The sequence below is a fragment of the Ursus americanus genome, chromosome 24 (assembly GCF_024610735.1).
Source record: "Ursus americanus isolate L20-20 chromosome 24, mUrsAme1.1.p, whole genome shotgun sequence".
Lineage (NCBI taxonomy): Eukaryota > Metazoa > Chordata > Mammalia > Carnivora > Ursidae > Ursus > Ursus americanus.
This window is the reverse complement of record NC_142150.1, coordinates 22,286,597-22,303,690: the sequence shown is the minus strand read 5'-3', so window position 1 is coordinate 22,303,690 and position 17,094 is coordinate 22,286,597. Positions and strand designations below refer to the sequence as shown.

Below are 17,094 nucleotides of genomic sequence, written 5' to 3'. Positions count from 1 at the left end.
TTCAAATATCCAAAAAGAGAGACTAGCATAGTGAACCCCCATGTTCCGATCACCTGGCTTTAAAAATTACCCACTCACTGACGATTTTATTTCCATTCTAGCCCCTTCCAGTACCCTTCAGGTGATTTTCCTTTATATGCTTCTTTATTATTATTATAAATATCTAATATGCTATTAGTTACTATATATGTACATATACATCTTTATATATAAGGACTTTTTAAAAATAATAAACAGAATATCAGGGCACCTGGGTGGCTCAGTCAGTTAAGCATCAACTCTTGGTTTGGCGGCTCAGGTTATGACCTCGGGGTCCTGGGATCGAGCCCTGCATCGGGCTCTGCGCTCAGCGTGGAATTTGCTTGAGATTCTCTCCCTCCACCCCTCTCTCTGCTTGTGCATGGATCTGACAGTCTGTCCTCCATGGGGCTGCCAACATGTTCCGCTGTCCCTGAATTTCCCATGAACTCATGGATGGTATTACAGAGTGCATGCTGTGTCCCCCAGAGTTCATATGCTAAAACCCTAACCCCTAATAAATGGGATGGTCTTGAGGCTTTGGGAGGAGATTAGGCTAAGATGAGGTCATGAAGGTGGTGCTCTCATGATGGCATTAGGGCCCTTCTGAGACGAGCAGCCAAGGGATTTCCCTGCGTGTGCGTGCACCAAGGAAGGCCAAGTAGGGCCATCAACAGGAAGAGGGCCCACACAAGAACCCAACCACGATGGTACCCTGCAGGCTGGTCTTCCAGGACTATGAGAAGTAAGTTCTGTTTAAGTCACCTAATCCATGGCCTTCTGCTACGGCAGCCAGAACTGACGAAGGCAGATTTAGAGGCTCGATCAGATTCAGGTCGGAAGTGGAGGCAGAAATACCTCACCATGATGACGTGTGCTCCTGCTGGCTCACATCTGAAGGCAAACAACATCTGGCTGTCTCTTTGCTTGTGATGCTCAGACAGACTTGTGAGAGGTTCCAGTTACGGGTCAGAGACACTCATGACACCCACCCTGGCTCTCTCCCTGAATGCAGCTGAATAAAAACCCAGCCAAATACATGGACAAACACAGCGGCTCTTTTAGATTCTGGAAAGGAAACCAGAGCAGCCAACCGGGGAAGAAGACCAAAATTTGAACTATCACCGAAGTGGAGGTAGGTTTACTACTCCCTCCCTACCCCATCACAGTCCCAGGAAACTGGAAAGGATCAGAGCAATCGTGGAGCAGGAGGAACTTGGAAAAGCAACTCCATAACATTATTTACGAACTTCTAGGCAGATCCCCACCTGGCACGGGCGTGGATCTGGTCCTAATCAGCACCCCCAAGACTTTGAGAACCACACTCACAGACCACTGCCCAGGTCCCAGACCAGCTAGAGGAGGTGTGCAGGCACCACGGACCCAAATAGCACTGCAAAAACAGCTTGCAAACGATTGCAACCGCAGCCCACAGAGGGGCTGTTAGGAATTCGTGGCCTGACCCAACAGGGTCATTTGCTCACTAAACCAAAAATATCAACATTCTCCGTAGGATTGAAACAAAACCCAGAGTGTCATACATCATCATCAAAATATCCAGAATATAATCCAAAATTACTTGCCTTGCAAAAAATCAGGAAAATCTCAATTCTCACGGGAAATGATAATCAACAGACACCAACGCCAAAATAACACAGATGTTGGAATTATGTGACGAAGACGATAAAGCAGCTATTCCAGAAAGACTCCAACAAGCAAGCAATCACACAAACTCTCAACACAAATGGAAAACAGGAGGTCTCAGCAAAGAACCCAGAAGATATAAAGAAGAACCCAAAGGAAGCTTTAAGAACTGAAAAATACAGTAACTGAAATTAAAAAAAAAAAAACACACCGTGTATGGGCTCGGAAGCAGACTGGAGATGACAGGAAAAAACAGTAAACTTGACAAAAGGCTACTAGGAATTATCCAACCTGAACAATGAAAGGAAAAAGATTGCTTAAAAACTGAACAGAGCCTCAGGAACCTGTGGACAATCACAAAAGATCCAAAGTTGTTATCCGAATCCCATTAGGACACAGAGAACTTGAAAACGATTTGAAGAAAGAATAGCTGACAAGGTCCTAAGTGCGGCAAAAGACGAAAACTTACAGATTCAAACAGAACCCGACACAGAATAAACTCCAAGAAATCCCCCTAGCTAGACACACTACAGTCTAGCTGCTGAGAGCTAGACTGGGAAGAAAAAAAAATCTTCAAAGCCGCCAGAAAAAATGAAGCATTTTCTATGGGGAAACCATTTGAATGGCTGCAAATTTCTCATCGGAAACCACAGAAGCCAGACGACGTGGCACAGCATTTTTAAAGTGCTTTAAAAAAGAACTGTCAACCCAGAATTCTATATGCAGTAAAAATATCCTTCAGGAGTGAAGGTGAAATTGAGACATCATTGGATGAAGGGAAACTAAGTGGGTGTGTTTGCCAGCGGACCTGCTTCAAAAGAATGGCTCAGGGAAACATTTCAGCCAGAAGGGAAATGATACCAGAAGGAGACTTGGAACATTAGGAACGAAGGAAGAGCAACCAAAATGGCAAGTCTCTGGGTAAACAGAATAACAGACTGTTCTTCTCTGCTGAAGTTCTTTAAAATGCATTTGAGAGTTTAAAGCAAAAATGAAAATATTGCCTTTTGGGGTTCTGAATATATGGAGACGTACTATCTCAGAAGACCAGAACGTAAAGAGATCTATCGCGTGCTAAGGATTCTGCATTCTACCTGAAGTGGTACAGTGTTGATCCAGAGCTGTCTGTGAACAGATGGACGGCTGGTCCCAGGCGTGTTCAGCCCCATCCATTCCCTATAAAGCTCCCCATTAATTTTTCATCTAATGCTTTCAGGAGCCACTGACGATCCATTTCTTCACCAAGGTTACAAAACAAGATACTCCAATTCTCTCATTCTTCCATGTTAGTTGGTATTCTTCAATCAAAAAAAAAAAAAAAAAACAAAAAACAAAAAACAAAAAACCCTTTCCTATCTGTGGGCTATTTAAGACTCAGAAGTACAATGCATCTAGAAAAAGGAGGATAAATGCTGGATTCTCCCCTTTTATTTACCAGCTTCAAAATAGTGAATTAGAACCCATCGTTTTTAGATGGTAGATATGCCACAGGGAAATGCTAGCTTAATCCCCAATGAGTTGAATTTGGAATGCATATAATTAAGTCATTTAGACAATTAGAGACCATATCCAAACATTTAAATCATACAGGGTCTTTAATATGGAAGAGAGTATGCAGGATGGCACAATGATTTAGAACATACGTACTAGAACATATCACATGCTTGCTTTTGCTTTTTATTGCCATTGAATTACTCTCTAGTATGTACATATGAATACACACACACACACACACACACACACATAAAATTCCCCCTTAGCGTATAAGATCCCCATGGACAATAGGAAGCTAAGATCAAGCTGATACACACTTACTAAAGGACGTGGTGAAATAGAAAACAAGTACATCCTTGGACATCCTAAGCCAAAGGCCAAATGCTAGTAAACAGGGTCTTCCTCTTCATCACTCAGTTTTAAGTCCCTAGGGGTTTTCAAAATCAATTACCCCTCGCCAGCCACCACACTAAACACTTTTCAGGTACCACCTCGTCTAATTGTCTCAATGACCCAGGAAGCAGGCTCTCGGGTGTCCCCATTTCATGAGACAAGGAAACCACTGTGCAAGGAGATTATGAAACACAGCCAGCCCAGCTTCATCAGGGCAGAACACAAACCCAGGGCCGGGCTTTCCAGATCCAGAGTCGTTCTGCTCGATCGGGCTGCTACCCAGTCGGTGATGTGCATCTTCCTAAGCTGGGTTTCTGCTACTCCACTCACCAGTCAGCAATCTACCCACTAGGCCGTATTTCTGCCCTTCGGGATCCAGAAGATGAAATAAGGCAAAAGGAGAAGGCACACGGGAGAGTTATATACTCCTGGTGTCCCCACTGGGAGGGCACAGCGACAGCTGTTCCCTGGTAAGGCATAAAGAACATGGGAGATGGTCCCCCTCCTCTTCAGGGGCTTATTACACCCAGAACCAACAGGGTAAGGGAAAGTCAGTGTCTCAAAACAATCAATGACGTCATTACAACATGTTTTGAAAAAAATTAATAACGCAAATAACAATTATATGAACGATGATCACAACCCTTACGAATAACATATACGTGGATATCTACGTAAGCACACATACACACATACGCACACAGAGAGAGGGAGGAAGGGAGAGAGACGCCTGGCCCAAAAAAAGCCCACATCTGAGCTATGTGTCATTCTGGGCAGTTTCATTTTCCTCTTTATGCTTCTTTATATTTTGCGGGGAGCGCTGGCCCGGCACAAAAGACCCCGGGAAAGAGATGTCTGAAGGTCACCAACGCTGCTGTGTGTGACGTGGTTTTGGACACAGAGATGCTGGCCAGGAAGGGACTGTGTGTCTCCAGGACACGGAGTAGGAGCTCAGCACCAAGACTGCTAAGAGGCAAAGGGGGGCAGAGAGAACAAGAGGGGGCGTGCGTCTGTCCGTGTAGCACTATTACACAGCAAGTGGAAGGAATCGAGGCAGTCTGAGACAAGGAGAACTTCAGCTTTCTATACTATTTGGGTGTTTTTTCAGGAATATTTTCTTCTGATATATCTATATCTAAACATGTAAACATGTTTTTAAACATCATCCCAAGTGGGAAGGAAAGCCAGCACAGCAACACAGGTGTTGAATGGGACGGTCCCTCAGAGGAGGGCGTGAAGGAGCAGAGAATCGACTTGGCCCCTCGTACCCTATGTGACGCTGGACGAGTTCCCTGGCGTCCCGACACGTCAGATGCCTTATTTGTGAATGAGGACCATTCACGCGCACCTGCAGAGCTATCGTCGGAACAGAACACAAGGTAGGTCCCAGGCCCGGAGCACTCGGAGAGTCCCCACGAAACGGGAGCGGAGCGCTTACACGTTTACCCAGGACAGAAGGGGTGAAGAGCAGGATCTGGGCAGCCAGAGAAGGCGCCGGAGCCCATGGGAGTGAGAAGCACAGGGAGGAGAGGGGCCGCGCTCGAAGCGCCGGGCCCATCGGAACGAACGAGGGGGGCATCCGGGCGCTCCTCGTACTCACTGCAGTTCTCCTCGTCGCTGCCGTCCGGACAATCTTCAAACCCGTTGCACTGGAAGCGGCCGATGATGCAGTGGATGCCGCTGGCACAAGGGAAGAATGTCGGGCCGCATTTTGACTTAGCCTTGGCTACAGGAGGCAAAACAAGACAAACAGCAGGCCGTGAGGGGGTGACGTCTCTGACCCCTGGCGTACCCATCCCACCAACTCTGAGCGTGCACAGGGGTCCCTTCACATTTCCCTTGAAGACCCCAAAGATTTCTTACCACCCTCCACCCACTGTCAACGCCCAGCCAGCCTGGGAGCCCACACGCATGATCCTTGAGGAAGGGGGTGGCTATACCCGCTGTGTTTACATGGCCCCTGCACAAAGCCGGGCTCAACCAGAATGTGCTTCACGAAGGAACGAATGGGTGAGCAGACGGTGATGGAGGCTACCTAGTCTTAAGGGGCTTAAGGTTTCTTAGAACCATTCACAATTCATTCCCCGACTGTCACAGTCATTGTCTGCATTTATTAAGTGCTTCCCATTCTAGGCAGTGTGGCCAGGGCTTTCCGTGGATGATCCCATTTAATCCACCCAGCATCCACCCAGTGCCATGGTGTGCAGAAAAGAATTAACACCACGGGCCTGAGACGGCTACCCTGTAGAGAGTCTTGCTTGCTTGCAAGGTTGGCCCTCGCGTGGCTGGCATCCAGGGACTTGGATTTCTGGAGGGTTCCCACCATTCTCTCCTAAGAATGGCTCCAGCGCCTAAACTATATGCAAACAGTACAGTTTATGCTGGACACCTGCTTTTCTCAATCGGTCCCCAGTAAGCACCGCAGGCACTGAGTCCGTAACGAGCTTCGCCAGTAGAAAGCATTTCTCACGACTTGTTGCTGGGAAGTTAAGTGTATCCTATGTACCACTTCATTGGGAGAGGACTCTAGAAGTCTGAACCTGGTTTCCTCTGGACTTCACTCCTTTTGCTTCTTCCCTTTGCTGATTTTGCTTCGTGTCCTTCCACTATTCTAAGTCCTAGGACTATATACAGAATTCCTGGAATCCTCCCAGCAAACCACTGAGCCGGGGGGCAGTCTTGGGGACCGCCGGCAAGGATGGGTATGGTTCCTATCCCCATGTCAGAGGTGTGCTTTGAGCGGTAAAGTGACTCACCCGGAGCCACACAGTTACAAAACGGGACACTGGGGTGGGAGGCCCCTGGCACTAGATTCCAGAAGCCAAGCTCCCAACCAGCTCAACTGTGTTGCCTCTGCCGGTCTGTCACTTCTCACAACAGAGGCCAGACTCCGGCTCAGAGAAATTCTTCCTCTGCTCCTGCTATACAAACAAGTTTTAACAGAAACCGCTGTAACCTGGGCTTGAGTGAGTGTCCTGCTAACCCAACAGCCCTGTGGGCTAATGGACTTTCCTGGTAATGGTGCCGGCTGCCCTGGCTGGTGATTACGAGGTGTAAGATCAGATCTATTACTGCATCCCGGTAGCGAGCCCCGACGAGCATCCCTCTCCTCTCCGGCCTTAGAGGCACGACCCATTGTCCTCAAGAAGAAAGGGCCATTTCTCGGGAACAAACAGGCAGTAAATCACCTCCATGTCCCTGTCATCAGGAACATGCCAACTTTAGCAGCATGACCCACAATCAACAGGGTTTTAAGGTCTGGGACGTGCCTGGGTTTTAAATGCTCCATTCACTTTGTTTCAATCTGGAACTTCTGTAATGGTGCTGTTGTACTCTTCGAAAGCACAAACTTGGGAGACGGTGTCTGGGTTCAAATTGTGGCTCTACTTTTTATGAACTTGGGCAAGTTTCTAAATATCAGTGATTCTCAGTTTCCTTATCAGTAAATTGGAGGTAACATCTGACTCCCAGGGCTCTAGGAAGGATTCGATGAGATAATCTATACAAAATGCTTATAGGCACAGACCATTGTATACAGCAGGTGCTCAATTAATGGTAATGCTTATGCTATTCATCATCATCATCATTAATTATAGAATTTTATTTTATTTTTTTTAAAGATTTTATTTATTTGACAGAGAGAGAGAGACAGCCAGCGAGAGAGGGAACACGAGCAGGGGGAGTGGGAGAGGAAGAAGCAGGCTCCCAGTGGAGAGGCCTGATGTGGGACTCCATCCCAGAACGCTGGGATCACGCCCTGAGCCGAAGGCAGATGCTTAACGACTGAGCCACCCAGGTGCCCCAATTATAGAATTTTAAAATTACTTCTTAGGCTGTTAATTTTTTTCCTGATCGTTAAAGTTAAAAAAGCTCATTATGGAAGATCTCTAAGAAGTAATATGAAATGATGGCCAAGATACACTGTTAAGCGGAGGAAAAAAATAGAGTGCACAAGAGTAACTATAGTATTTTAACCCACCAAAAGAGCAAAAAAGAAGTATATAAGAAAATCTACATGGATTGGTTCATCTGTGCAGAAGAAAGGACAAACCAGAAACTAAAGAGACCGGTTATGTGCAGGGTGTAGGTGGGAAACGGGTGGAAAGAATGGGGAAATCAGATTAGAACGAGACAGCTGGGATGAGTCTATACAGCTCTGAGTCTTAGAACCCCAATATTTTCCATACCCCAACAGTAAGCAATTAAAATCATCCACATGCACGTATGTGTGTGGACACTCAAAATAGGATAGAAACAGCAGAAGTGAATGTAACTGGATTATGGAGGAGTAAGCCCACCACACTGAACCAGCCTAAGTAACGCAGGAAACCGTTATTTTGCCTGGATTCTATACAGCTGAAGAAAAAGAATTGTACACAAATAGGGCACTCTACTTTTATTTGTCACAGGGGTATGGATTAGCAGTTCTGAAACTACCTTTGTGTGTGTACTAGGACTGAACAAATAAGTAAATATACTGCAAATAACCGCGAGGTTTCTCACTCTCAGAGGAAGAAGTTAGAAATAAAGAAAGTGGAGAGGCTAAATGATCCCTGAGGCTTTGGACTGGAAGTAAAGACACCAGTATAAAGTCAAGGTTTGTAAAGACAGACAGATAGGTAAGAGAGAGAGAAATATTTATAGAATTTTTAAAAGATTTTATTTGAGAGAGAGGGAGAGAGAAAAGTGAGAGAAAAATAGCAGGGAGAGGGAGAAGCAGACTCCACACTGAGCAGGGAGCCCGTGATCCCAGGACCCCAGGATCATGACCTGAGCTGAAGGCAGATGCTTAACCAACTGAGCCACCCAGGTGCCTGGAGAGAGAGAAATACTGATCTGCTGTGCATATCGGTCAGCATACATACGTATATTTCCTAGTTCCATCTGCTAAGAAAGACGAGAAGCAACACACTCCAGTAGCAAATGAGCACACCCAGCACCAGATCGTGGTTTCTAAATACCATTGTCCAATAAAGGGAGCCAGGGTTCCTTGGAGAAGTGGTTAATTTCAGGGGGAAATTCAAGATGAACCTGGAGTGTCTTGTATCAGCAGGGAGTAAAGAAGTGCTCAAAATATGACGGAGGCAGGTCAGAAGGAGCTCCTCAATGGCCAGAGCTACGACGCTTTGAGTGACAAAATAATGATAGTTTTGGACTATAACCCAGAAAATACAAGAAATATCTGCGAGTCCATACCGGCGTCATAAATTGTTGGATAAATAAGTAAATGGGGAAGAAGGGAAGTTGTTCCTTATAAGAATTCCGATGATTAAACAGAGAGGGATGTGGGATATAGAAAGTCACCATTTAGCGAACACCACAGTAACAATAGTTACAGGCAAGACCCAGTGATGGATCTCAAAGAGAGGACCAGCCAGCCTTCCTCTGGCCACCCTTACAGGCTGCTGATAGGCTTTGACATCTGAGAGCTGTAAACCTCCATTCACAACGTCACTGCCCTCCTGGCAGCTTAAAAAAGCCTAAAGCCCTTATCACAGCATCATGCAGCTCTGGACATCTCTCCAGTGCACGCCCACCTGGGCGCCCTACCTGGCTACGTGGGCCTCCTCGGTCCTCTGGAAGCTGGTGCACACAGGTCCCCGCCGCGGCCCCAGCCTGCGCTGCCTTTCTCCCAGGGTCACATGGCCCATGCCTCCACTTAGACACTGGACTGTTGACCCAGGAACTTGGACTCCCACCCCCTTTCTCGAGCCCTCACTCAGCTCCTCCTCCTTTCCTTCCTGGGAAAGGACATCACCGGCTTTGTGCTGTGCTGTTTGAATGATGAACATACACTCGTTTGAATACTTTCATTCAGCCCTTTCGACAGAGCTGCGCTGCACAGTGCCGACACCAGGTCATAGATACTTGCTGAATACACAAACGAGCCTGTAAAAGAGAGAGTGGGACTGGATACAACAGCTAGCTGACTGAATGCTGACTCGGCCAAGCACTATGCTCTAGGTTCTACAAATACCGCCTCACTTACTCCTCACAAAAACCCATTTCACAAACAGGAGAGCTGAGGTCCAGAAGAGAAGGAGCTTGACACTGCTAATAGGTAGAGTCAAAGCTCACACTCTGCTCCTGACTCATCTGCTCTTCTGCCTCTTTAGATATTTCTAAGCCCCAGTCCAGCTCCACCGGATTAGACTTTAGAAGACAAAGAAAAAGAATATGAATAATTGTAAATGAATTAACGACCATTCAGTTAACCAGCGCTTTGGCCCTGCCCCTGAACCCTTTCCAAGAATTACTCATGAGACCTGCTGCCTCAGCAGCAACACTCCGTTGCTGTCTCTGTCAGAGGGAGCCCGTCCCGTTGTGACTACACCTGCACCGCGGGACACCTGCTACGACAACCTGCAAGGCAAATCACAGGTGGCCAGCCGAGCACCTGGCTGAGGCCCCCAGAGAAGCCAGCCACTGACAGCAGCTGTCAGCCGCCCCCTGCCCGCACCACCCACTGTGGGGCTCAGGGGGGCAATGGACCAAGGCCGCAGGGTTCCCCCCCGGCCCCCACTTCCCCGAAGGGGAGATTTCCACATGAAACTCAGCAGTCCCTGGCAGAAGGTGGACAGGGTGCCTCCAATGCCACCGATGACCTGAATTCAGTCTTTTTCAAGGACTTGCTCCCTGAACTTTCCAAGGTGGCAGTCTTCACCAGTGGGAGGACCAGAACCAATGCTCTCCCGGGGGGTGAGTTTCTTTCCCGATCGGTGTCCTCTCCCTCCTCAGGGTCTGGTTGTCACAGTTCTGATTTTCACGGATCCGTGGGATAAAAAAATTTTTTTTAAAAACAAGATGGGGGTGGGTAAAGGCCTAAAACAGTTGCCAACTTTTTATTTTGCCAGCGAGGACACACACAAAGAAATCTGCAATCATCTCTACTCACTACTGTCCCCCATGAAAAGCCGCTTTAGCCTCCGAAATGCAGGACAAACAACACCGCGTCCTCGCACCAGTATTTGGGGATTCTGTCAGGACTGGAGCGGAACCAGGACACATCGCGGTGAGGCCACACGGTGAGGCCCCCGGAGCAAAGACCTGATCGCCCCCACACAACATCTGGAGCACAGCTGCTAGCTCACACATCTGCGCTCAATGACTGATCCTCAGTTTTCACAGCGGAGAAAACTGAGGCCTGAGGAGGTAGTCTGAGCCTTGCCCAAAGTCACACAGCTACTTAGGGTCAGACTGGTCTAGAATCCAGTTCTCAGTCCCCGAGTCTAGCCTCTTCCAACTACACTATGCTGGAGGCAGGGTGCCATCGAGTCACGCGCTGCCAAATCCCACCCCGAGGATCAGATTCGGACAAGAGCCCGGGAGGCTGAAAGCCCCTCTACCACACGGCCAGAACCCTCCAAGCCTTGCAGAGAAATGCTCTGGACCAGGCATTATGCCTGGGGCTCCCAGTCTGCCCAGAAAGGGCTCAGGGCTGCTCACGGGTCCGGAGAATGTGGTGCTGCGGCATCTGTGGCTACGAGCCCACACCGTCCCCACATGGTCATCCCACAAGAGTCAGACAGGAGCCGTGATGCCAGAGCCTCTCTGTTCAGCCAGGACAGCTGGAGCTCGCTCATCAGACCTGCGGCATGTCTCAGGCTTCGGCACCCGCTCCAGCCATAAACACGGGTATTTGGGGTCTCTCTTCCAGATGTCTGTAGTTGGCCAAATGAGCAGCAGCTGCCATCTCCACGCCCCTGCTTGCCTTCGATTCCTGCTCCAGGATCCCGCCAGCGTGTGCCCGTGACAGCCCAAAGAACCACAAGCAGGAGCGTTAAGCTCTTCTGTAAAATTACTTTTCATAAACTCACGACACAGCTCACCGTGAAAAATTCAAACGACAAGAAAACGTACAAAGGTCAATGTAAAAATTACCCCACGCTGCTGCCCAGGGAAAGCCACAGTGGCCACTTTGGTAAATGTGCTCGTAAAGCACGGTCTCAAGAACTCCTGTGTGCAAACAGATCGCCCTAGGACCTTGTTAAAATGCAGTGGGTCTGGAGTGGAGCCTGGGATCCTGTATTCCTGAGGCTCCCAGGTGATGTCAGTGCTGCTGGTCCAAGCGCTTCCCTTCCGAATAGCTAAGGACCATGGTCTCGTCCATTGTTCTAGCTCCAAGGCCCAGAAGAGTGCCTGGTGCACACGTTACTCAGTAATTACTGACTAAATCAATGAACAGAAATCTGAGCATAGAGCTTTGCTTAAATGCACCCATGAAACACAATGCTATTTGAAACTTGCTTTTGTCACTTGCCCATATAGTGTGACATCTTTTCATGTTGGTAACTACAGGTCCACACTACCAGTTTTACTGGCTACGGGTAATTTTGCTGCATCTCTGTACCCGTAAGTCCCATGACTGATGGATACTGGGGTGTTTTCAATAAACAATGCACACACAGATGCATAGGTTATTCCCCCCACTTGTACAGTATCTCTTGAAGATACAACTGCGGGGTCACAGGATACGTGTATTTCACATTTTGGCATCCTTTTGATCATCGACTGCCTCCTCCCAGAGGAACTGGTAGTGTCTTCTGGCCACAGATGGCTACAGGAAGAGCCTCCAGCCCCCGATCGTCCATCGGAGATAGGCCGATTCTCCCCTGCTCGCAAGGATATTCCTAGAAGCACACAGGCTGAGAACACCCCACAGTTCTTCTGTGTTTATGTTAAGTTGGTCCTTCACTGCACCCGGGGCTCTATTATTCTCCATTTATCTCTGTCTCCCTTCATTTTAACATCTGTGTATTTCATTACTTTGCCAAGGAGGGGACATTCCTATCCAGTCAAGGAAACCATGACTCTTCTTTTTATCTTTTAACATTTGCACCAGGCGCAGAGCATCAATCTTTGCTAGAATTGGTTTCCCCGGGTTACACTAATCATAGGCTAATGCACAGTGTCCCTCCTTTCAGGAGATGCTCCTTGAGCCAATTTTCCCAGGCTGCATCGCCCCCTCTAAGGGCCCGACAAAGGGCAGGTTCTCACTCCAAGGACGGTCCTGCTTGCTAGTATTCCTCCAGAATGTCCTGTCCTGTGACGCAGAGTTTAACAAAGAAGGGTGTCAGTGATCGTCCTGCAGAAGAATCTTCAGGGAGCCCTCTCCCCTAGGGGCATCTGCATTCGTATCAAGCACAGAGGATTCCAATGAACACTCACACGTGACCACCCCATCTGACAGAGTCTACCTATAACTTAGGCCCCAAGAACAAATGACCTCATCAGTCCTTTCTTTCTGATGTTGCCATGGCACAGACCAGCAACTGCTCCAGGAATTGTGGCTACAGGGTTCCTGTGGGGCCTCCTCTGGCCACCACCCCCAGTCAAGTCTAGCACTCATCTGCCAGATAGCACAGGAGAAACCATGGGCCTCTTGACGATTTTTCTCCATCTCGACAGGTTCTCTCTTCCTCCATGTTCACATGCAAGACACAATATCACTCTGCTTAACATGCAAAAGCTGCAAGCTTGTATTCACCTGGTTGCTGTCCTAGCAAAAAGGCCCTTTAAGATCTTAAAAACCCCTCTACCAGTGCTGTCCACATTTTAAGGATTTGCACTTTACCTGTGCACGATACAAAATAGGGGTAAAAGGTCCAAAAAGTGTGTACGGTCCCCTCTGGGCAAATAACAAAATACTCCTGAGCATCCTGCTCTCTGTCAGGCACTGACTCAGTTCTGTGGTGATTCAAATAATACTCCCTAACTGAGAGTGGAGGAAGGACACAGACAAGTCAGCGAGACTCTGCCTGCAGTGCCGTGAGTGCTCTGATGGGGGAGCTAGAGGACACCCAAATCTCAAAGTGAGGCAGAGACTGACGTCAGAATAGGCCGCTCAAAGATAAACACGCCTCAGCAAAGACACTTCGCACGTAGCTACGGTGGAAACTGATGTAATGTTTAGACACTCTGAGGCCTTGCTCATTTATTCATTCCACTCATGTTAGTTCACATACTCTGTGTCACACCTGCAAAGAATAAGGATACAATGGAGACCGCTCTGCCACACAGAAAAGTTTAGTGCTGGTGGGACTGTTCCAAGGTGGAACAGCATGTGCAAAGGCCCAGAGGCAGAAACAATGTGGTATGGGGAGAACCGAAAGGGGATCAGTATGAACTTGCTTCTCAGGTCAGTAAAAAGTGCCTGGTATGTTTTCTTTAATTAAAAAAATGTAAAACCTGATTTCTCATGAGAAATGTGCCATGAGTTAGTTGCAATGCAGCTCACACTAAAGATGGGAGAATTATCTACACCAAAGTATAAATTAGAAAAAAAATCAGATTATAAAATCCATATAGTTTGGATCAACATGCACAATGCTCCCCCTCCCTTCCCCAAAGTGAACGCCTACATGGAGCATCACTGGCTAAAAATTTCACAAAAAGTAATGGGTCTAAAATTGCTACTATATTCAGTCCCTTGGTTCATTCTGTAAAATGTCAAACCGTGGTTCCCTTGAAAAGTCAAACATGACTTCATGGTTGGAAGCAAAGAAGCAAAAGAGCCTTATAAAAAGTAACAGGCTTTTTAAAAAAGAATATGCCTGGATTCTCTAAGAAGTCTAGGAGACAAAAAAAGACAGGTGTTTCATTGTGGTCCTGATGCAGAGGGCAAACACCCCAGAAAGCTAAATCAACACCTGGAATTCAAGCCTTTGCGCATTCATTATTACTTGAGCAAAAAAAGCCCGTGGCTTGTTCCGGCAGTTCAACTCCCCATGACTACTGGAGTGAACTCCGAGTTTTATCCATCAGATATCACGATGTATTATTTCTTCCTCAAACACCATACTGGCTGCTTCAGAGATACACATTGGGGAGCAGAGAGAGCAAAAGATCACAAGTTCATTGGAATATAAATACAGAAAGAAGGCACTGAGCTGCAACAGCTTTAACAGAAGACTGCTGGAAAATTCTTTCTAAACATCTCCTCTTTCATAAGAATAAGGGGTGTGCAGCCTTGGGGCTAAGAAGTCAAAAGGGCTTAGGGTTCAGAAGCATCTGGGCTTCTATCCCCATTCTGCCACATAATAGCTGAGACCCTGGACAAGTCAGTGAACCTCCCTTGACCTCAGTGTCCCTGTCTGTAAAAGGGGCATAGAGATAGCACAGACCTCATCAGTTGTTGGGAAATAACATGAGATCTTGCATATAGAGAAAACAGCACAATGCCTGATATCTAGTAGGGATCTGATTGTACCTTCCCCTCCCAAACATGGTCCATGTGTCTACTAACTGCTCTTCTTCCCGTATATGGATGGCCCGGAAAAAGATGAGGTGGAAACCAACGTAATATTTAGACTAAGGCCTTACTCTTTGTTATTCATTGCATTCATGTTAATTCTCAGACTCTCTGTGCCACACATCAGACTAAGTGGGGTTGCAAAGAGAATCAAACATTCAAACGTAACTTCTGCTACCAAGCTGTCCCTAGCCAAGGAACACCTGGCTAAAAAGAAGGAAAAAAACAAAAAACAAAAAAAGAAGAAGAAAACAAAGCGCAATAAACAGATCACTGCAACGAGATGTGGCAAGTCCTTTATAAGCTGTATAAACATTTGCCTTTCAAAACTGTACTACGGTCGGGTTAGAGGTCAACCTGTCAGGGTTCAAATACTGCCACTTACTGGACACAGGATTTACGGCAACTGATTTCACCTCTCTGTGCCTCCATTTCCTCATCAGGGAATGGTGATAGTAACAGTATCTAACTCGCTGGGTTGTTGTGGGGATTAAATGAAACAATTTAACGATTGCTTAATCTTTCTGAGGAACACAGTATTAGCTATGATGGTTAATACTGTATTAGCTATGGTTACATATAGTACATATTAGCTATTATTATTTAACATACTACAAAATATAGTATTACATATAGTGTTATACAATATTGCACGGTATTATTACACACCATTAGCTATTATTATTACTATTTATTCCTATTATTTCCAAACAGTTTCTCCCCTCGCCTGGCAGACCCAGGGTGCACAGCACAAAGGAGTGCCACGTCAGCTGGCTAGGGGACTAGTAGGGGTGTGTTGATGAAGAGGGAGATGGAAGGGCCTTCCAGGCAAAATGAATGATATGAATAAAAGCTCAGAGTTGCGACAGAGTGGGCCCGTCTGTACAGAGATATGGGAAGTTTAGGGGGTGTAGAACACGGATGTGGCAGGAGACGGGGGTGGGAGAGGCAGGCAGGGGTCTGGACACAGCCCAGGAGTCAGCCATCTTTATAAAGCAAGGTGACATGTCAGATCTGTTTTTTATGAAGAAAACTGTTATGGACTCACAAGGATATTATGAGGCTCTGTAACATGGAAATATTCTCCTCACTCCCAAATAGCCCTGAGGGAATTCAGGAGACAAGTCTATAATATTCTTTGGGCTTTTGGGAAAAAGAGCACTGTAAACAATAAGGGGATTCAAAGTGTCCGTCCTGGCCCTTTAAAATAATTTTAAGAATGAAAGGGAAAAAGCCAGTAAGTCTGGAATTAGGACATTATCTTATAACCTAAAGGGTTTTTTTTCAGGTTATTTATTTTACCTATTTGTAATGTACATACATAGGCAGGAAGGTATGTTTTGTATGTCTATATATATTGGAATGAAAATTCCAGAAAACCCATAAGCAGGAAACCAAGACATTCCCAACTGAGTCTTCTATAGACAAAGTCTGAGAGGAAAAGCTCTAAAAAGATAATAAATAAATGTGGGTCAGATAACTTAGCTTCCGGAGGCTTTTCACTGCTTAGAGGAAAAACTTCCTGACGGTGGATCAGAGTTCCTGGGATGAAAAACAGATGTGAGAACAGACATCCCAGAACAGACTAGTTTCCAGTTTAAAAAGAGTGCTTTGATAAAGGCATCATCGAAGAAAAGGTGATATCCGAAGGGCAACTCCTAAGAAATGGTGGGGGGGAGGGAATAAAAAGGGGAAAAAAAAAAAAAAGTAGAGGGAAGGGCAAGGATGTGAGAATCAAAGTTCTCAGGTCTGAACAAAAGCTAATAAAAGGAGAATCTATTCTAGATCACTTTCCATCTTGATGGGCAACGAGGGACATCACCTTTGCCCAAAGAAGAAGGTTTGACTTTTCAGAGCCTCTACCCACTCCCACCCTCTGGGCCCTTGGCAAACGCTGATGTTTTTCTTCCTAAAACACCTTCATTTCTGCGCATATTCTCTACCTTCAGACTTGTGTAAAGGAAGTTCATTTCTGATTAGCTTCCTGGAAGTGTCTCGGACAGCCCCCCTCACACACCCACACGAACAGAAGCAGCCTGGAGCTCAGACTCCGTCTCCTGAATTGTTACTGCAACGCCAGCAAAGAGCGACAGAGAAAGGCCTGTGATGGAGGACTGAACTGCTCGGAGACCCACAGGACAATGGGGCATGTCTTCAGAGACGTGAGGCGCAATGCCCTGCTGGCTAGTGCCAACAGAGCGAGATGGGAGGCAGCTCTGAAAAGCTGAGCAGGACGACATCCCGCCTGTCACGGGCTAACCTGAAAACAACTACTTCGGGGGAAAATACCGCTT

General features: G+C 46.8%; 1 protein-coding gene across 3 annotated transcripts in view; it reads right to left on the bottom strand.

The window, feature by feature from the left end:
* The window catches only part of LDLRAD3 (low density lipoprotein receptor class A domain containing 3), a 223,572-nt gene that overhangs the window by 113,137 nt on the left and 93,341 nt on the right, over positions 1-17,094 (bottom strand). For all 3 annotated transcript variants that reach the window (XM_045808495.2, XM_045808496.2, XM_045808497.2), the window contains exon 3: positions 5,150-5,275. In XM_045808495.2, coding sequence (XP_045664451.1) covers positions 5,150-5,275 — 126 coding nt within the window. The remainder of the gene's footprint in view (positions 1-5,149; positions 5,276-17,094) is intronic.